This window comes from Giraffa tippelskirchi, chromosome 12 (assembly GCF_054371585.1).
Source record: "Giraffa tippelskirchi isolate mGirTip1 chromosome 12, T2T-mGirTip1v1.2.pri, whole genome shotgun sequence".
Classification (NCBI taxonomy): domain Eukaryota; kingdom Metazoa; phylum Chordata; class Mammalia; order Artiodactyla; family Giraffidae; genus Giraffa; species Giraffa tippelskirchi.
Window position 1 is genome coordinate 135719010 of NC_137286.1, and position 21646 is coordinate 135740655.

The 21646-nt window shown below is 44.2% G+C and overlaps 1 protein-coding gene across 5 annotated transcripts in view; it reads left to right on the top strand.

Annotated features, from left to right (window-relative positions):
- LOC145530191 (ATP-binding cassette sub-family C member 4-like) overlaps positions 1 to 21646 on the top strand; it is a 154660-nt gene that overhangs the window by 41993 nt on the left and 91021 nt on the right. For all 5 annotated transcript variants that reach the window (XM_081551109.1, XM_081551110.1, XM_081551111.1 and 2 more), the window contains exons 10-13: positions 182 to 271; positions 2072 to 2263; positions 12379 to 12473; positions 12696 to 12782. In XM_081551109.1, coding sequence (XP_081407235.1) covers positions 182 to 271; positions 2072 to 2263; positions 12379 to 12473; positions 12696 to 12782 — 464 coding nt within the window. The remainder of the gene's footprint in view (positions 1 to 181; positions 272 to 2071; positions 2264 to 12378; positions 12474 to 12695; positions 12783 to 21646) is intronic.

A 21646-nucleotide genomic window follows, 5' to 3' on the forward strand; every position in this document is an offset into this window, starting at 1 on the left:
TCCCCAAAGAGGTAAGTGATGAAGAGGCATCTAGGATACAGTATCTTAAAACAGGAAAAAGAAAAATGTGTATTATATTTTGCATATCAGTTATGTTGACTATTGTTATCTTTTCCCCTTTGTAAAACAATTTGTGTTACTTTATTAAAATGGGTACATTTTTATAAACTTTAATTTGTAGGCATCAGGAACCCCAACCCTACAAGGCCTTTCATTTACTGTCAGACCCGGTGAACTGTTAGCTGTGGTTGGACCTGTGGGCGCAGGAAAGGTAAGTTGTGATGCCTTTTGTCAGCTTGATGCCACAGCCCCTGTTCAGTCCTCAGAGTGGAGCCCAGAGCCGAGTGTGACTCAGTTTGAATTGAATGTGTCTAGAACAGTGTTTCTCTAGGTGTGTTCCTTGGAACACTCATTTTACAAGAAGGTTTTGTGGCAAATAAATCCGGATAAACTCACACTGTCTTTCCTTCTTGGTGCTCTGCATGGAACAGTTGGGAATTGCTTGTGGGGAATTTGGACGTCTCAGTGAAGGAAGTTATCTATGTGACAGCTGTTCAGGATGGACAGAGACAATGAAGGCTCCTTTTCATCTTGTGGCCCCTCCAGGAAGTCTGGAGGTCATCGAGCTCTTCCTGGAACTTTGAGCATTTCCTCCTGTGACTTGATGTGGTCCTGTCAGTGCACGTGCAGTGAGTGTGCAGCCACGTGCCGGAGATAAAGACACAGACATGAGCAAGAGCCCGCCTCTCTGCCTTTCAGAGGCAACCAGGTTCTGGGGCAAGACAGACATGCAGACTATTATTTCAGCCCAGTGTCGTGAGCACTCTGATGGTGTGGATACACACACACCACGTCTGTGTGATGTTGAAGATCTGGAGGAAATGTGCACATGCACAACAAACAACAAAACCACAACAAACGACAAACAAACAACAGAACACGGAAATCTAAACGTGGGACGGGGGCTTCCCTGGTGGCTCAGCGGTAAAAGAGTCCACCTGCCAATGCAGGAGGCACAGGTTCGGTCCCCGGTCTGGAAAGTTCCCACTTCCCAGTTGTGGAGCAACTAATCCCGTGCACCACAGCTGTTGGGCCTCTGCTCTAGAGCCTGGGAGCTGCAACTGCTGAGCCCACGGGCTGCAGCTGCTAAAGCCTGCCCCCTAGAGCCTGTGCTCCTTAACAAAAAAACCTGTGCACTGCCATGAAGGCCCAGTGCAAACAAAAATAAATAAAATTAGAATTGTGGTACAGCAGAAACCAACACAACATTGTAAAAAATAAATGAAAAATAAATAAATAAAAGAACTAAAGAACTAATTATTTTTAAAAAAGTGAGTGTGTGTACACAAAAGGGTGCTGATTTCCTCTATGATGGACTTTTGCTCTGCAGACACAGGTCACTTCAGAGTTCTTTCAGTTAATCATCTTTTGATATATTCTTCATACATAGCTTTTTAAGAACAAGTGTTTGTCAAGTAAAAGATACCCAGATGCAGGAGCAACTAAATTAAACATTGGATACAAAAAATACACATCCTGCTGGGCTGCTCTGCTAGGGAAGGATGTTAACATTCTTAATTACTCTTTCCTGAGTAGAACTTCATTTGAAGGATTCTTGGGCACAGTAGATTATTTATAGTGTTCTTATACTATATTCCTAGGTGGCTCAGATGGTAAAGTCTGCCTGCAGTGTGGGAGACCTGGGTTCCATCCCTGGGTCAGGAAGATCCCCTGGAGAAGGAAATGGCAGCCCACTCCAGTATTCTCGCCTGGTAAATGCCAGGGACAGAGTAGTCTGGTGGGCTACAGTCCATGGGGTTGCAAAGAGTTGGACATGACTAAGCGACTTCACTATACGATTAATATATTCCTTATCAGTCATTGTTTTCCTTGACCATTTGTGTTATTTGCATTTTTTTTTTTTTGGAATCAACTGCGAGGGCTGTACTTTATCCTGTTGAAGGAAAGGGTTCTATTGTGTATCAAGCACCAGGGTGGGGTCGGCTGTGCTGCGGGGCGTGTTCCGACGGGAGGCTCCCTGTTCACGTGTGTGTGTTCCCATCTGTTGCAGTCGTCACTGTTAAGCGCTGTGCTGGGGGAGCTGCCCCCGAGCCAGGGGAAGGTCAGCGTGCACGGGAGGATCGTGTATGTTTCTCAGCAGCCCTGGGTGTTTCCAGGGACTGTGAGGAGTAACATTTTATTTGGGAAGAAATATGAAAAAGAGCGATATAAAAAAGTAATAAAGGCTTGTGCTTTGGAAGAGGTGAGTAATGACTTTTGAGTTGCATTTACTTGAATTTCAAATAATGGTAGTGTTGATTTTAAACTATAAGGTTTGTCAAAAGTTCTTTTTAAGAAAATGGAAAGATTTTTGAATGTTGCTTAATTTTTAAAGTTGGTCTTCTGGGTTTTTATGCAGGCATATTTACATATGCTGTCCTTTTAATGCTATAGGATAATGACACTCACAGAATACCTTTTTGGAGGGGAGGTTGTTTCATTCTGTGAAGTTTCATTAGCTTTTAACTTTTTTAATGGAAAACTATAAAAATTTACAAAAACAGAGAACACAGTGTAATGAACCCTTCATGTACCCACCCCTAGTTTCAGCTAGGAGCAGCTAGTGGCCAGTCTCACTGCACCTCTACCCCTGCCCTCTGCCAGCCCCACCCCCACCCCAGAGTATTGTGGAGCAGAATCTAGACGTCAGATTAGTTCATCTGTAAACACATCATTAGTTTCTCTAAAAGATAGTAAAGCCTTTGGGGAAAATAAATCACTATATTTCACCTGAAAAATACCTCAAGTTCCTGAATATCATCACCTGCTAGTCTGTGTTTACTTGTCTTTGATCATCTCACTGAGAAATCTCCTTCACCACTGTTTGAACCCACATAAGATCTGCCCCCCGTACTTAGCTGATACTTCCTTGTTCCCTTTCAGTCTGTGAGTTTCTCTCTCTACTTCATTTTTGATTTGTAATTTATTATTTAAGGAAATTGGAATGCTTTAAAATTTCTTTTTAATACTGCGCCATTTCACTGAGGGAGATTATTTTCCGAAATGGCATTGTGTTTCACAGAAATGGTGAGATGAAAGGTTTAACTGTATGTTGGGGTTTAAATAAGATTAGTGAATAAATGATGAGAACTAAGTGTAACTGATAGGAGAATACAATTTGGCAAAACGAAAGGGAAAAAAGTAAATAACGTTAAATACTATGTTACCCTCTTGGGTTATAAAAATCAGTGAATAATAGTGTTAAAGGGCCCCCCCCCACCTCCACCCCTGGGTTCTGTTCAGTGCAGTCTGGACATCCCTCTATTTTCTTGTACTGTGAGGAAAAGACAGGGACAGATCTTGAAGGGTGTGGTGCTGAAGACTCCAAACCTGCTTTGTGAGGAAATGGTGATTCTCCTCAAACAATGACTTGAACATCATAGGTTATATCAGGTGAGTGTGTGCGTGCTAAGTCACTTCAGTTGTGTCCGACTCTGCGGCCCTATGGACTGTAGCTTGGCGGGCTTATCTATCCATGGGATTCTCCAGGCAAGAATACTGGATTGGATTGCCATGCCCTCCTGCAGCGGATCCTCCTGACCTAGGGGTCAAACCCTCGTCTCTTATGTCTCCTGCATTGCCAGGTGGATTCTTTACCACTAGTGCCAGCTAGGAAGCCCTGTATCAGGTGAGTAGCATTTTACAATGATGTGAACAAACAGAATTGCTTGTTTAATGGGCTTGTTTCTTTATTCTGGGTTCTTTCTCATGGTTGATTGTACATTTGCGGAAATGATGTCAAATTAGCAGGAATGAGCTAGATTTTTAGTAAACGGTGTAGATACCATGTAAGAAAAGGAGGGATAGCAGATGTAGAACAATGAGAACAGTAGCTCCCATTTATTCAGCCATGTGCAAAGCCTTTTTCGGTCTTTCACACGTGCACATGCACCCACATAATTTAGATTGATGAGTTTTTCATTCTTGACGAGAGTCTTCGACGTTCCCATCCTCAATTTATAGTTACTATAACTGAGGCCTGGAGCAATGAGACACCTCATCTCTACATTTGCAGCTCAAGTTCAGATCCCAGGAAGCTGATGCTTTGCCACAGCCTCGTGGGGTGACTGGACCAGTAACATGGGCAGTGTTCCGGGGCTTCACCCACCCTGGGGCATCCGTGCAGCACAGACTCTGGTGGGAAGGGGACCTGTAGGACTGGGCTGCACAGTGATTCTTCTGTATGTGATGTGACATTTCTATAAACCTGAGCTGCTCTCCTGTTCTTGTGCATAGTTGGGACATGGAGTTTGGGCCTCTCATGCCCATCCCCTCCTTGGCAGGAAGGGAGGCCCCGTGTGGAGAAGTAGCAGAGAGGAGAGCTCTGGCCCCAGCTTCATCACTTGCCTGCTGTCACTCTGGACATGTCCTGTTACCTGCCTGGATCTCTGACATTTCTGCAGCAAAATGAGAACATTGGGTCAGAGGGTTTCCAGGAGGTTTTGTTGCTACTCTGAAATGTCATGTTTGACTCCGATTAATAAGAGGTCAGCAAAGTCTTTATGACACCTGAGAACTAGTTAGTAAGTTAAGAGAGCCTCTGCTTGTCTCCTTTTGGATTCCAGGTATCAGAGGATGGTCATAAGGCAATCACAGGAAATAGTAGCATCCTGGAGTTAGTCTGGCCGTAGACACAGAGAAGGCATGTGTGGTAGAAAAGGCTTGGCCAGGCTTCCCTCATAGCTCAGTTGGTAAAGAATCCACCTGCAATGCCGGAGACCCCAGTTCGATTCCTGAGTCGGGAAGATCTGCTGGAGAAGGGATAGGCTACCCATTCCAGTATTCTTGGGCTTCCCTTGTGGCTCAGCTGGTAAAGAATCCACCTGCAATGTGGGAGACCCGGGTTCAATCCCTGGTTTGGGAAGATGCCCTGGAGAAGGGAAAGGCTACCCACTCCAGTATTCTGGCTTGGAGAATTCCGTGGACTATAGTCTATGCGGTCGAAAAGAGTCAGACAAGACTGAGTGACTTTCACTTTCACTTTGGAGAGAAACAGTCCTGGGTAGTAACTCCAGATATTTGTCTCAGTTTCCATTCTTATTAAATGGGGGAGGGTTGGGGTACTGTAAAGGCTAGAGAAAATGTCTGTGAAATGTAAACAAACCAGAGTTTCAGTTAATGGTGGCTATTGTTACTATTCTAACCTTTTCCTCTCCATCCATTTATCCATCCATATAAATATAATAAAGATTTCTCCTTATCCCTACATCCCCCAAATCCTGGAGAAAAAGCCATAAAAAAGCAACATTTATTTTTTTAATATTTATTTAAGTTGGAGGATAATTGCAATATTGTGACAATTTTTGCCATAGATCAACATGAATCTGCCATGGGTATACATGTGTCCCCCTATCCTGACCTCCCTCCCACCTCCCTACCCACCCTATCCCACTGGATTGCCCCAGATTACTGGCTTTGGATGCCCTGCTTCATGCATCAAACTTGCACTGGTCATCTATTTTACTTATGGTACTGTACATGTTTCAATGCTATTCTCTCAAATTATCTCACCTTTGCCTTCTCCCCTGAGTCCAAAAGTCTGTTTTTTACATCTGTGTCTCCTTTGCTGCCATGCATGTAGGATCTTCATTACTGTCTTTCTAAAAGCAGCATTTTTATATAACATATGTTAGTAGCAACTAGATGTATTATACTAGATCTTATTGAAGTAACTATTTAAGTTCATTGAGCTGAAAATTTTTCCGTAACAAAACAGGGAGACATGTAAGTAATCAGAGTGCAATGTTGATTCAGGCTGATGACATCAACTCCAAGGTCTAGGAGTCAGAAGGTTCAGGGATTGAGTCCCAGTCACTCTATTGACCAGATGTTTGGTTTTGGTTTTTTTGATCCTTACAAGCCTGTTTCTTCATCTGTAAAATGGAGATAGTAAAACAATCAGCCTCATGCGGTTTTTTTTAGGATGAAATGTGGTCGTGATTTTAAAGCACCTTATTGCTTTAAAATAAGCGACATAACAAGTACTCTGTAAATGAGTTTTAAAATAAATCAATTCTTAATTATAAGCTCAGCCAGATTCTGGAAAATTATATCCTTAAAATGTGACATGTAAGAAACAAGTATTTAACTTCTTATGGAAGAGTATTTAACTTCCATTATTCAAGTTGATATTTCTATAGGTGCTCTACACATGGTACATTATGTAAATCAACAATAACAATATTCTGTTACCCAATATAGTATGTAACATTTCTTACATGTTATCTTTAAGGCATATGAAAATGTTTAGTGAAGATGTATTTAAAGGTATCAAACTGATAAATTCTAGTTTAAAATTTTTCCACATAGACCACTTACTTGGACATTTCTTTTCATACTACTTTGACAGTCATCAGATAATAAGTTCATTGATACTTATATGTCTAGGTATAGAGTTGCCAAATTTAGACTTAAATTGAAGAAAGTAGGGAAAACTACTAGACCATGACCTAAATCATGGTATGACCTAAATCAAATCCCTTATGATTATACAGCAGTAGTGAGAAATAGATTTAAGGGACTAGATCTGATAGACAGAGTGCCTGATGAACTATGGAAGGAGGTTCGTGACATTGTACAGGAGATAGGAATCAAGACCATCCCCATGGAAAAGAAATGAAAAAGCAAAATGGCTGTCTGAGGAGGCCTTACAAATAGCTGTGAAAAGAAGAGAAGCAAAAAGCAAAGGAGAAAAGGAAAGATATTCCCATTTGAATGCAGAGTTCCAAAGAACAGCAAGGAGAGATAAGAAAGCTTTCCTCAGCGATCAATGCAAAGAAATAGAGGAAAACAACAGAATGGGAAAGACTAGAGATCTCTTCAAGAAAATTAGAGATATCAAGGGAACATTTCATGCAAAGATGGGCTTGATAAAGGACCGAAATGGTATGGACCTAACAAAAGCAGAAGATATTAAGAAGAGGTGGCAAGAATACACAGAAGAACTGCACAAAAGGGTTCTTCACAATCCAGATAATCAGGATGGTGTGATCACTCACCTAGAGCCAGACGTCCTGGAATGTGAAGTCAAGTGGGCCTTAGAAAGCATTACTACGAGCAAAGCTAGTGGAGGTGATGGAAGGATTGAGGACAGGAGGAGAAGGGGACGACAGAGGATGAGATGGTTGGATGGCATCACCGAGTCAATGGACGTGAGTTTGGGTCAACTCCGGGAGTTGGTGATAGACAGGGAGGCCTGGCGTGCTGCAGTTCATGGGGTTGCAAATAGTCAGACATGACTGAGTGACTGAGCTGAGCTGGGAGGCCTTTAAGTCTTGAGTTACTTTATTGAGTTGTCTTCATTTCAAATATTCCTTCAGTCACCATCTGGGTGGCATGATGTGAAAGAGCAGAAGGCTCTGAACTGACATGAACTGGTTCAGATTCCGGCACTTCTGTTTAACAGCTGACCAGTGATGTGGTCCTCACTCAGTCTCGGTTTCCTCATCTGTGAAATGGGGCCAGTTCTTACTGTGCATCTTGCTGTGAGGATTAGAGATAATGAGCATCAGGGTCCAGCACAGAGCTTGGTGCACAGATCTTCCCCCCCCAGGAGCTGAGAGAAGCCATGTGTGTGTGTACAAATGATGGAGCAGAATGAGACCGTCCTTCATGAGAGATGAGAGATGTAAACAGAGCCTTGGGAAACCACCAGGAAGAGAGATGAGTGCAGGATGGTTTCGTGGGAGAGTGTGTTTGGGGCGAGGCTAGAAAATGGGCAGGATATTGACAGGCTGGGAGAGAAAGAGCAATTCCAAATGGAAGAAAAGCTGTGAAGGAAAGCAGGGCCTCCTGCTGTTTGACTCTGGAACCCAGCCCTCCTCTGCCAGGGCCTCACATCTGGCCACGTTAACCGTTTCAACAGTCTGCTCCGTGGTGCTTCTACTGTAAGTCTCCACCATTGCTGAAGGGCCCTTGATGTGCTTCTGGATGGACGGCACCAAACCAGTAGCGCCATTTCCTAGTTTGCCTCTCCTGTGTGTGTCTGCTGTTCAGTGAGAATTGGTTACATTTTTGGGCTTCCCTGGTCGCTCAGACAGTAAAGAATCTGTCTGAAATGCAGGAAGACCTGGGTTCACTCCCTGGGTTGGAAAGATCCATTGGAGAAGAAAATGACACCCCACTCCATTATTCTTGCCTGGAGGATCCCATGGACAGAGGAGCCTGGTAGGGTATAGTCCATGGGATCACAGAATTGGGCATGATTGAGTGACTAACACTTACTTACTTAACTTTGAGGTAACAAATATGAATAAGAACACTTTCCTGTCAGTGGAAGGAACTGTAATATATGCTCAACTCAGGCTTTTCCCCTTTAATCAGAACACATTGGCTGAGAAATCAACTTGACTTGGTTTTACTTGAAATCCTCCAAAACGTTTTTCCCCTTGGTGACTTGTTCATATATAATGTGCTGAGTCAACAACACACTCAAAGTATTACTACCAGACTCAGAGATAATTTCTTAGGTCCTGGAAAGAGAGGCTGTGAGTGCTTTTTCTAGAATGTGGTTAAGATTGCTGTATTACAATGTGGTGCTTTTTAAGAAGAAAACCATTTGAACAACATAAAATCAAAGCATATAAATTAAGCGGAACTGTTTGCAAGGACTGTCAACAGTGAAAGAGAGGCCAAGTAATTCTGTGTGTGGGCATGAGGCTGAGAACATAACACAGCTCAGTTTTTCAGTGAAAACCAAAAGCAAGAGATGGTATTAATTTCTGAGCCCAAGAAAGAAAGACTGTGAGGTAATTATAAATTATCACAACAGAGCATTTGCTGCCTTTCATCAGATGCACCTGCATTAGGATTTGAGTGAGTGGAGGCCTGTGTGTGCCGGTGTCTCTGTGGTTGTCAGCGAGGGTTACGATGGAGTCTCTTTCTTCCATGGTGGTCATGTGCTTTGTGTGTTATGATTCACACTGTCAACAGGCTCCTACTGTTGGCTTCATGAGAAAATAGGGATCGGTCACCAACAGCAAGTTATAATCAACTCATGTCCTTTTTTCATTTGTGGAGGTGTTCACGCACTTCTTTAGATTCTCACAGCATCCTTGAGTTCAGTGACTCTGGTTTCTGCAGCACATTCTATAGAAAAGGAAAATGAGACTTAGGGAGATCGAAGGACTTGTTTGTCATGGTGGCACCAGTGAGCTACTTGCTTTCTCCCCAGATTTGCTGCAGTAGAGACAGAGAAGTGAGGACTTCATCTGCAGAAAGGTACTGCTGTGCATCCTAGGTTGATGCATGAGGGGTTTAGTGATAAAAACTCCAAACTCTGTCTATGACAGAATGTGCCAATTGATAATTATAGGCAACCTAAGATTCTAATATAATACCATGTAACTTAAGTCTAAGGCAGAGGAACCAGAGATCAAATTCCCAACATCTATTGGATCATAGAAAAAGCAAGAGAATTCCAGAAAAGCATCTACTTCTGCTTCATTGATATGATAAAGCCTTTCACTGTGTGGATCACAACAAAGGGTGGAAAATTCCTAAAAGAGATGGGAATACGAGACCACCTTACTGGCCACTTACGAAACCTGCATGGAGGTCAAGAAGCAACAGTTAGAACTGGACATGGAACAACGGACTGATTCCAAATTGAGAAAGAAGTACATCAAAGCTATATATTGTCATGCTGCTTGTTTAACGTACATACAGAGTACACCATGTGAAATGCCTGACTGGATGAAGCACAAGCTGGAATAAAGATTGCTGGGAGAAATATCAATAATCTCAGATATGCAGATGACACCACCCTTATAGCAGAAAGTGAAGGGAAACTAAAGAGCCTCTTGACGAATGTGAAAGAGGAGCATGAAAAATTTGGCTTAAAACTCTGCATTCAAAAAACTAAGATCATGGCATCCGGTTCTATCACTTCATGGCAGTAGATGGGGAAACAATGGAAACAGTGACAGACTTTATTTTCTTGGGCTCCAAAACCACTGCAGATGGTGACTGTAGTCATGAAATTAAAAAAGTTTGCTCCTTGGGAGAAAAGCTATGACAAACCTAGATAGCATATTAAAAGGCAGAGGCATTACTTTGCCAGCAAAGTTGCACATAGTCAGGGCTATTGTTTTTCCAGTAGTCATATATGGATGTGAGAGTTGGATCATAAAGAAAGCTGAGTGCCGAAGAATAGATGCTTTTGAACTGTGGTGTTGGAGAAGACTCTTGAGAGTTCCTTGGACTGCAAGGAGATCAAACATGTCAATTGTAAAGGAAATCAACCCTGAATATTGATTGGGAGTACTGATGCTGAAGCTGCAATACTTTGACCACCTGATTGGAAGAACCAACTCTTTAGAAAAGATCCTGATGCTGAAAAAGATTGAAGCCAGGAGGAGAAGGGGATGACAGAGGATGAGATGGTTGGATGGCATCCCTGACTCAGTGGATATGAGTTTGAACAAGTTCCATGAGATGGTAAAGGACAAGGAAGGCTGAAGTGTTGCATTCCATGGGTTCACAAAGAGTCAAACACAACTGAGTGACTGAACAACCTCTTAAGCCTGATTTCTATTGTGTCATTTTGGGAATGTACTTGTCATCTATCCTTTCTTCCCCCATGGTACTCTGGGGAAAATAGGCTGATTTGTCTATTTACTTCTTAAATAATATTCAAATATAACTTTTGATTGATTCCCAGATCCTCAAGTTACAACTTTATTTCCTCCTTAGTTTTGAATTTTTCCTGCTTTCACAGACAAGCATCTGCTTCCTCCAGCTGATCTGCTGGGTGTCCTTTGAGCAAACCATTTCTTTCCTTTTGGTTTTCCTGCCCAGCTTACTCTTTCTGCTCCCATTTCTTGTACAGACCTTGTCTGTCACTCACTTTAAGTATCACTATGAAGACTTGGGTCAGGTGTTATCCCTTCTCTGAAAGTGGGAAGCTGAGGCAGAGATCAGCAAAATGTCTTTTTAAGAGACACTCATTCCTTGATGAAAACAAGTCCTGTGCCTTCGCCAGCCTGGGCCACCAGCTCTCACACCTGTGTCTCTAGCACAGACCTTCACATCTGCCTGTCTAGCTGCACCGTGATATCACTGAGAGGTCATCTCAGCTTCTCCACAAGCAAAGTCTCCTAAGCCTGCATCCACCATCTCCCCCAACTCAGGAAATGGAGACCCTGTCCCTCCTCTTCCTCATGCCCCAAACACCACAGTCTCCTCTTCTCTTAACAGCCACACCCATCCCATCAGCAGGTCTTTCGGACGTCGCCTTCAACATATGCCTGGCGTGTGACCCCATCTCTCCATTCCTACTGCTCTCACTCTGGTCCTGACCACCGTCGTCTCTCACCTCGATTATTCTGGCAGCCTCCTCACTTGTATTCACCCTCACCCTTCCCCACTTACTGTCTGTTTTCCATAAAGCACAGGAGTGATTCCTTAAAACCTCAAACAGGTCTGTCCCCCTGCCCCTCTTACTGGAGTGACCCCAGGCTCCTCCTGCTCTGTCTCCGCCCTCACCCCCTCATTCTCACTCTGCTCTCCTCCTTCTTGTCCTGAACCCCTTGGGCATCTCCCCGTGGCCCCTGCACCCACCCCTCCCTCTGTGTGGAGCGTCCCCTCCAGGTCTGCCTGAGCCCTCCCCCCCAGATCTGCTCACACCCCCTCTGAGCAGAGCCCTCACACCCCAGTGTGGACTCACTTCCCTCCTTCACTCTCCACCCCCCTGAGCAGCTTCCTCTTCCTTCCTGTCCTCAGTCCTTGCACTCAGGTTAATTTTCCATATCATCCATCTTCCATCATGGAAAGAAACTCTAGGAGCTTTGTTTCTTCACAACTGAGTTCACTGTGCCCAGAGCAATGCCTGTCATACAGTAGGTCCTCAGTAAATGTATGTTAAAATGGTCAAATGCATACATGCTTTCCAAAACTACAGAATGAAAACAAATAAAAAACACTGAGAGGTTTTCTTTTCTTCTTTTTTTTAATGTTCAAGGTTACAGTTTAGTTACTCTTTCTTACACCCACTGCTGTACCTTCCCAGGTGGCTCGGTGGTAAAGAATCCACCTGCCAGTGCAGGAGACACAGGAGACACTGATTTGATTCCTGGGTCAGAAAGATCTCCTGGAGGAGAAAAGAGCAAACCACTCCAGTGCTGTTGCCTGGAGAATCCCATGGACAGGGGAGCCTGACAAGCCCTAGTCCATGGGGTTACAAAGAGCTGAATACGACTTAGCAGCGAGCATGTATGCACGTTAATCAAATACTTGTATGAGGAACTGATGATAAAAGTGTAAGATGGTAGTAGAACACAGTTCCTATCTTTTTCTTTTTCCCCTTTTCTATCTGCATAGGATTTGAAGAATTTGAAGGAAAGAGATCTAACTATGACAGGAGATGGAGGAACCCCACTGAGTGAAGGACAGAAAGCCCGGGTCAGCCTCGCCAGGTAAATGGGTTTCCATTGCCATCCTGCCCCTCCTCCTCCACGGCTCCCAGTGGACATGAGCACAGAAACCCTGCTCACCAGGTGGCCTTGTGTGAAGCAGGGTCTTGGCCCTTTCCCTGGGCTTGTAGAAGGAACATGAAGTTGTTGGACACCATCATGATTCAGGGATGAGACCCAGGGAGTGTGAAGTGTCCTCTCCTGACGTCTCTCTACATTTTCTAGAGCCGTGTATCAGGACGCAGACATCTACCTCCTGGACGATCCGCTCAGCGCAGTGGATGCTGGAGTCAGCAGGCACTTGTTCGAACAGTGAGTTTGCTCCTGTTTTCTATCGTGTCTTCTTTCCAAGAGCCCTGTAGAGACCAGGGAAGAGAGCTCAGGAAGGTCTCTGTGGTCCAGGAGACTCAGCTCCCTCTGCCCTGGTGTCCCTCCCTCCCCTCCCTTCCCTCCACAGAAGATCCATCGTAGAGAAATCTTGCCTCATGATGAGGTCAGGACAGGAACATACAGCAGGTGCTTCCAGTGTGTGGGGGCCAGTGGGGTCCATGCTTTAGGGAGTGACAAATAGATGGCAGGTTCCCTTCTGCTACTTGCAGTTGATAACCAGACACTCCGGGTGGATCCAGACCCCAGGAATAAGAAAGATGATGTAGGGTTTTTAAATCAGAGAGTGAGACTCTATAACCTGGTACTTGGCTGCCAGTTTTTTTTCTTCCATCATTTGCTTAAGGCACACTAGAGGCGAAGTTTTCGATACTGACCTAGGGCTTCCATGGAAAGACCCTGTTGGTTTACGCTTGTTATTCTATCACTTTGAAAATAAAGTCTTTATTAAGTCTAGACTTAATTAAGTCTAGAATTTGACAAGCATTTGTTCCACATCTGAGTATGATTTCAATCATTTCATATTATTTCATGGATGCTTACTAGAATTAATACTTAGACCTACAATGTAGAGTCACCCATAATCTGGCTTGAGTCTTGACTCTCATTTCTGTTTCTGGAATTTAGAACTTGTTAGTTGCTCCTGGTTGGCTACATAATGACTAAAGTAGAACAACTCTGATGCTTTTTTGTGTATAATGTGTCCTAACACACACTGAGGCCTCTTATGGAGTCTAGGATGGCCTTTTTGAAAGCCCTGCAAACTTGTTTTCTTCCTAAAATAGGCTCCACATCTCCCCCATCCTCAGTTCGCCTGCTGTTGTTCACCTTGTTAAAGCCAAGGAGCCTTCCAGCTGCACTTATAATTGCTCTGCTATGCGCACTGAGATCAATGCCTTTACAGATGTTACTGCGCAAAGCCTCTTAGTTTACAAGGAGGACGGTGAGCCAGGAGAGGGGAAGGACCCACACTGAGCAGAATAAGGGAGACTGGGACGCCCAGCTCTCATTCCTGCCTCTGAGGGACGTGTCTCTACATGGAGCTTGTTAAGACAGATGTCTGGGAAAAGCTCAGCCCAGTCAGCGTTTAGAGTGTTTTAATACAGGATAGTAAGAGCTGAATAGAAAGTGGAAGTGTCAGCTGGAGGAAGTGTCAACTTCAGTGAAGTTGGAAATGTCCCCATGCCCGGGGCTGGGTGGGAAGTGCCCTGGGGGACTGTAGGCTGGGCTGGTGTGTGAAGGCTGAAAAGAGGACCCAGTCCTTTGCTGAAACAAGAGTAGAAGCTCAGGTGTGGATGGAGGAGGAAGCAAGGCTGTGAGAACAGCAGGCATGTCCTCGCCTGGAGGAGGCGGGGTGTTCGGCAGAGAGAAGCTGTTTGGAAATTCTCTGTCAGGTCCTGTGTTAGTTTCTAGGACTGTGTCCATCCAGGCTGCTCTCACAGGACACCAGTGCTGAGTGGCTTAGAAATAACAGAAGTTTATTTCTCATGGTTTCGGAGGCTGGGAAAGTCCAAGTTAGGGTGCTGACAGATTCAGTCTGGTGAGGGTCTGATTCCTGTGTCCTCACGTGGTGGCAACGGTGAGGGAGCCGTGTGGGTCCCTTTTATAAGGACACTAATCCCATTCATGCAGTCTCCATCCTCAGGACCTGGTCCCTCCCGATGGCCCCACCTCCTAATACCAACACATTAGGGATTAGGTCTCAATGTATGACTTTTCAGGAGAAAAACATTCAGTCTATAGCAAGTTGTCACAGATGGAGGTGCTCAAAGAATAGAAATTAATTTTTTCACAGTTCTTGAGGCTACAGGTTCAAGGTGTGGGTGGTTTGATTTCTCCTGAGGCCTCTCTCCTTGGCTTCTGACCACATCCACCTTTCAGTATCCTCACAGGGTCTTCCCTCTGTTTACATGCAACCTCTGTCTCTGTCCTTTTTTTAAAAAAAGTTTTTATTGAAATATAGTTGATTTACTGTATTGTGTCAGTTTCTTTGTACAGCAAATTGACTCGGTTATACACAAATATACATTCTTTTCCATAATGGTTTATCTCAGAAAATTGAATATAGCTCCCTGTGCTATACCATAGGACCTTGTTGTTTATTATTCTACATGTAATAGTTTCCATCTGCTAACCTCAAATTCCCAGCCCATCCCTCCCCACCACCTCCTTCCACCCATGCAACCACGTCTGTTCACTATATCTGTGAGTCTGGTTCTGTTTTGTAAATAGGTTCGTTTTTGCCGTAGTTTAGATTCCACACATAAGTGATATGATATTTGGCTTTCTCTTTCTGAACTTACTTCACTTAGAATGATAAACTTCAGGTCCATCCATGTTTCTGCAAATGGCATTCTTTCTTTCTGTTTTATGGCTGAGGAGTATTGCCTTGTCTCGTGTACCACATCTTTATCCATTCTTTTGCCTCGGGACCTTTAGGTTGTTTCCATGTTTTGCTATTGTGAATGGTGCCTCTATGAACATAGGAATGCACGTCTTTTTGATTTATAGTTTCATCCAGATATGTGCCCAGGAGTAGGATTACTAGATTATAAAGTAATTCTACTTTTAGTTTTCTGAGGAACCTCTATACTGTTTGCCATAGTGCCTGCAACAACTGATATTCCCACCATCGGTGTAGGAGGGCTCCCTTTACTGCACTGCCTCTGAGCCATTGTTATTGTAATGATGGCCATTCTGACAGGTGTGAGGTGATAGCTCACTGTACTTTTCCTTTGCATTTCTCTAGTAATTCACAATGGTGAACTTCTTTTCATGTGCTTTTTGGCCTTCAGCATGTGTCCTTTGGAGAAATGTCTATTTAGTTCTCCTGCCCATTTTTTGGTTAGATTTTCTTGTTGTTGAGTTGTATGAGCTGTTTGTACATTTTGGAAAATAAGCTCTTGTTGGTCACATCAGTTGCAAATATTTTCGCCCATTCTGTAGGTTGTCTCTTCATTGTGTTTATAGTTTATTTTGTTGTGCAAAAGCTTGTAAGTTTGATTAGGTCCTATTTGTTTATTTATTTAATTAAAATTTATTATTTGTTTATGGCTGTGCTGGATTTGCGTTACTGTGAGGGTTTTTTTTTACTGGCCCCGACCAGTAACACCGGAGAAGCTGAAGTTGAACGGTTCTATGAAGACCTACAAGACCTTCTAGAACTAACACCCAAAAAAGATGTCCTTTTCATTATAGGGGACTGGAATGCAAAAGTAGGAAGTCAAGAAACACCTGGCGTAACAGGCAAGTTTGGCCTTGGAGTACAGAATGAAGCAGGGCAAAGGCTAATAGAGTTTTGCCACGAGAACGCACTGGTAATAGCAAACACCCTATTCCAACAACACAAGAGAAGACTCTACACGTGGACATCACCAGATGGTCAACACCGAAATCAGATTGATTATATTCTTTGCAGCCAAAGATGGAGAAGCTCTATACAGTCAGCAAAAACAAGACCAGGAGCAGACTGTGGCTCAGATCATGAACTGCTTATTGCCAAATTCAGACTTAAATTAAAGAAAGTAGGGAAAACCACTAGACCATTCAGGTATGACCTAGATCAAATCCCTTATGAGTATACAGTGGAAGTGACAAATAGATTTAAAGGACTAGATCTGATAGACAGAGTGCCTGATGAACTATGGACAGAGGTTCATGACACTGTACAGGAGACAGGGATCAAGAAAATCCCCATGGAAAAGAAATGCAAAAAAGCAAAATGGCTGTCTGAGGAGGCCTTACAGATAGCTGGGAATAGAAGAGAAGCAAAAAGCAAAGGAGAAAAGGAAAGATATTCCCATCTCAATGCAGAGTTCCAAAGAATAGCAAGGAGAGATAAGAAAGCCTTCCTCAGTGATCACTGCAAAGAAATAGAGGAAAACAACAGATTGGGAAAGACTAGAGATCTCTTCAAGAAAATTAGAGATACCAAAGGAACATTTCATGCAAAGATAGGCTCGATAAAGGACAGAAATGGTATGGAGCTAACAGAAGCAGAAGATATTAAGAAGAGTGGCAAGAATACACAGAAGAACTGTACATAAAAGATCTTCATGACCCAGATAATCACAATGGTGTGATCACTCACCTAGAGCCAGACATCCTGGAATGTGAAGTCAAGCGGGCCTTAGAAAGCATCACTATGAACAAAGCTAGTGGAGGTGATGGAATTCCAGTTGAGCTATTTCAAATCCTCAAAGGTGATGCTGTTAAAGTGCTGCACTCGATATGCCAGCAAATTTGGAAAATTCAGCAGTGGCCACAGGACTGGAAAAGGTCAGTTTTCGTCCCAATCCCAAACAAAGGCAATGCCAAAGAATGCTCAAACTACCGCACAGTTGCACTCATCTCACATGCTAGTAAAGTAATGCTCAAAATTCTCCAAGCCAGGCTTCAGCAACATGTGAACCGTGAACTTCCAGATGTTCAAGCTGGTTTTAGAAAAGGCAGAGGAACCAGACATCAAATTGCCAATATCTGCTGGATCATCGAAAAAGCAAGAGAGTTCCATAAAAACATCTATTTCTGCTTTATTGACTATGCCAAAGCCTTTGACTGTGTGGATCACAATAAACTGTGGAAAATTCTGAAGGAGATGGGAATACCAGACCATCTGACCTGTCTCTTGAGAAACCTGTATGCAGGTCAGAAAGCAACAGTTAGAGCTGGACATGGAACAACAGACTGGTTCCAAATAGGAAAAGGAGTACATCAAGGCTGTATATTGTCACCCTGCTTATTTAACTTATATGCAGAGTATATCATGAGAAATGCTGGGCTGGAAGAAACACAAGCTGGAATCAAGATTGCCAGGAGAAATATCAATAACCTCAGATATGCGGATGACACCACCCTTATGGCAGAGAGTGAAGAAGAACTAAAGAGCCTCTGATGAAGGTGAAGGAGGAGAGTGAAAAATTTGGCTTAAAGCTCAACATTCAGAAAACTAAGATCATGGCATCTGGTCCCATCACTCCATGGGAAATAGATGGGGAAACAGTGGAAACAGTGTCAGACTTTATTTTTTTGGGCTCCAAAATCACTGCTGATGGTGATTGCAGCCATGAACTTAAAAGACGCTTACTCCTTGGAAGGAAGGTTATGGCCAACCTAGATAGCATATTTAAAAGCAGAGACATTACTTTGCCAACAAAAGTCCGTCTAGTCAAGGCTGTGGTTTTTCCAGTGGTCATGTATGGATGTGAGAGTTGGACAGTGAGGAAAGCCGAGCACCGCAGAAGTGATGCTTTTGAACTGTGGTGTTGGAGAAGACTCTTGAGAGTCCCTTGGACTGCAAGGAGATCCAATCAATCCATCCTAAAAGAGATCAATCCTGGGTGTACATTGGAAGGTCTGATGTTTAAGCTGAAACTCCAATACTTTGGCCACCTCATGCGAAGAGTTGACTCACTGGAAAAGACCCTAATGCTGGGTAGGATTGGGGGCGGGAGGAGAAGGGGACGAGAGAGGATGAGATGGTTGGATGGCATCACCGACTCGATGAACATGGGTTTGGGTAGACTCCGGGAGTTGGTGATGGACAGAGAGGCGTGGCGTGCTGCAATTTATGGGGTCGCAAAGAGTCAGACATGACTGAGCGACTGAACTGACCTGAACTGAGGGGTTTTCTCTAGTTGCAGTGAGCAGGGGCTACTCTCTAGTTGTGTGTGGACTTCTCATGGCGATGGCTTCTCTCGTTGCAAAGCACGGGCTCTATGGTATGTGGGCTTAGTCGTTGCAGTTCCTGGGCTCCAGAGCACAGGCTCAGTAGTTGTGGTGAATGGGCTGAGTTGCATTTCACATGTGGGATCTTCCTGAGCCAGGGAGGAATTCCGTGTCTCCTGCACTGGAAGGTGGATTCTTTGCCATTGAGCCACCAGGAAAGTCCCCATGTGTATATTTTTGCTTATATGTCTATTGCCTTAGGAGACTGACCTAAGAAAACATTGGTATAATTTATGTCAGAGAATGTTTTGCCTATAACCTCTACTGAGAGTTTTATTGTGTCACATCTTATGATTAAGTGTTTAAGCCATTTTGATTTTATTTTTGTGCATGATGAGGGGATGTGTTCTAACTTCATTGATTAATATGCTTGTGTCTCTGTCCTTGTGTCTTAATCTCCTCTTCATCTAAGCAGACAGGTAAAATTAGATTAGGTCCAGTATAATTAAGGGTAATGATTACCTCTTTAAAGTCCATGACACCAAATTCTAAGGTACTGACTACTAAGGTTACCACACGTGAATCTGAGGGGACATGATTGATTTACAACAGGTCCAGAATAGCAAAGTAGAGACTTCAGCAGAGTCAGCAAATGTGAGAGGGAGGCCTGTGAGGAGCTCTGGGCTTTGGACACTAGGAGCTGACTAGGAGCTGGGATTCCACGTCCACTAACTGGGGGTTTTTAGACTTTGGTGGAATCTGCCCTTGTATAAGGAGAAGGCAGTGGCACCCCACTCCAGTACTCTTGCCTGGAAAATCCCATGGACGGAGGAGCCTGGTAGGCTACAGTCCATGGGGTCGCTGAGAGTCTGACACGACTGAGCGATTTCAGTGTTCTTGCCTGGAGAATCCCAGGGACCGGGGAGCCTGGTGGGCTGCCGTCTATGGGGTTGCACAGAGTCGGACACGACTGAAGCGACTTAGCAGCAGCAGCAGCCCTTGTATAAAATGTGCTTAGTGTTGGGGTGATAAAAGAGTTGTGAAGATGGATGGTCTTGATGGCTGCACAATAATGTGAATATACTTGATGCCACTATATGGCTACATAGTTAAAATGGTGAAGCTCATGTTAGGTATATTGTAACACAGATACACACAAACCTGCATAGTAGCACTGAGTCTTTGAGAACATGAGAGAACGGGGCGGATGACACATGGCATGGTCTCCAGCGCACTGATCTGACCCCCCTTTCCCAGCCTGTGCTATTCATGATGATGAATTTTCTCTTAGAGAAGTGCCTGTGTCTTGTCATGAGTTCAGTGACAGGAACTCCTGCTGTGACAGGGATTCCCCACCCCCACCCTCCTGGCATCCTGAGTATCTCAGCCTCCTTGTTCCTGGCACCCCACCCTGAGTTCACAAATGTGTGTTACCCTGTCTTGTGAGCATCTGCACAAGTTCTCCATCAGGGTAGGAATAGAATAGGGCTGTTCATTGCATCCATATCACAGGGAGGGGAGAGCAAGGCATTTTGGTGCCAAGTACAGTGTGCTGATCACAGACGTTCTCCTGAGTTCTTTTTCAAACACTGGAGATATTTATAAAATCCTCTCAAATATTTTGAGTATACCACTTTAGATATATACTTGATAGAAGCAAGCTTAAGACTGTTGTTTGTAATCAGAACCACATTCTCTAGGGAAACTTAAAGCAGAGGGCGTGAAGGCAATTTAGGAAACCACTCAGCAGCAACCAAAGAGTGCTTTCAAATTAAGAGAATTGGATGTAACAATATGCTGTGAGATACGGTGGTCCTGTGGAAGCTTAGTCATGGGGAGGGTTTTGTATTACAAATGAAAGACTCACACTTCTACTTGCCGTTAAGAGTTTCCTTCAGTCATGAATTTATATCCACGGTCATTGAGGTTCATGACTTTTACAGCTTTATGCTGTGATCATAGTGGATTCTATCACCTACGGAAGGTGAGGGCTTTACATGAACTGATGCAGTCTCACCTGTGTCCAGCCATGGATCCCATCCTGGTGCAGCCCCACATCACTAGATCCCTGCCTCCTGTGTCATCAGGTCTTGGGGTCTGTCCTGATCAGAGTCCCACGCTGCTGCCTACACAGCTCACCCTCCTGCTCCAGCCCTGCACGGACATCCCCCCCACCGCCCCGCAACCGCACCCTGCCACCCCATCACATTCAGGAAGCAGCTCCAGGTCCTCAAAGAAACGGGCTTCTTTGCTGTCTGCCCCCATCAGCCTTTCCAGCTCGTCCCCACACCCACTCGGTGTCCAGTTGTGTTGGCTCTGTGGGGGTCCTTTCTCACCCCCGTCTGTACATATTGGTCCCTCTGTCCAGAGCCAGGGAGCAGTGCAAGGACACAGAAGGAAGGTGGAGGATGGGCCCTGCCTTTCCCTCCTGCTCCTCCAGGGGGCGCCCGTGCCCTCTGTCTTCCCACAGCCCTCAGCGGGCACGCTTGACCGTTTATGAGTCCCCCTACCCATAAACTGGGAATACAGGAAGGTGCCTCAGCCCAGCATGTTCTGTCCCAGGACCCCTGCACCTGCTGTGCCTTCTTCCAGGATGTTTCCCCAGAGAGTCTCCGGGATCCCGTGTCTCCACATCTAAGACAGCAGCTGCCCTTGTTTTTCCTTCAGAGCACAGGGCACAGCCGAATAGTGCATTTTCTGTTCTTGATCACTGTGTCCGCTACACGGTGCAGAGTATTCTCTTCTGTCTTGACCCGTGGGTGGATCCTCAGCACTTAGGACAGTGCCTGGCTCCTGAACAAACCTCTGCTGATTGAATGAATGGAGGTGGGGACTCTGTCTGTCTTACTTGTATCGCCTCCACCATGGGATGTGTTCCCTCTTAATACAACCCTTATATATGATTATATATGGGATTATAGAATTAACATAGCCTTTATATAGGAATAACTGTTATACAACTGGTTGCTGACTCAATAATTTCTATGGCAAGACTTGAAATCTTTAAAAACTTGGAAAATAGTGTATTTTTCTAGTGGTTTGGATAAAAGCATCATTTAGGAAAAAACCAAAGCCATCTACTGATCACTTCATTGTAGTTATTTGTATTACCTCATCTGTGA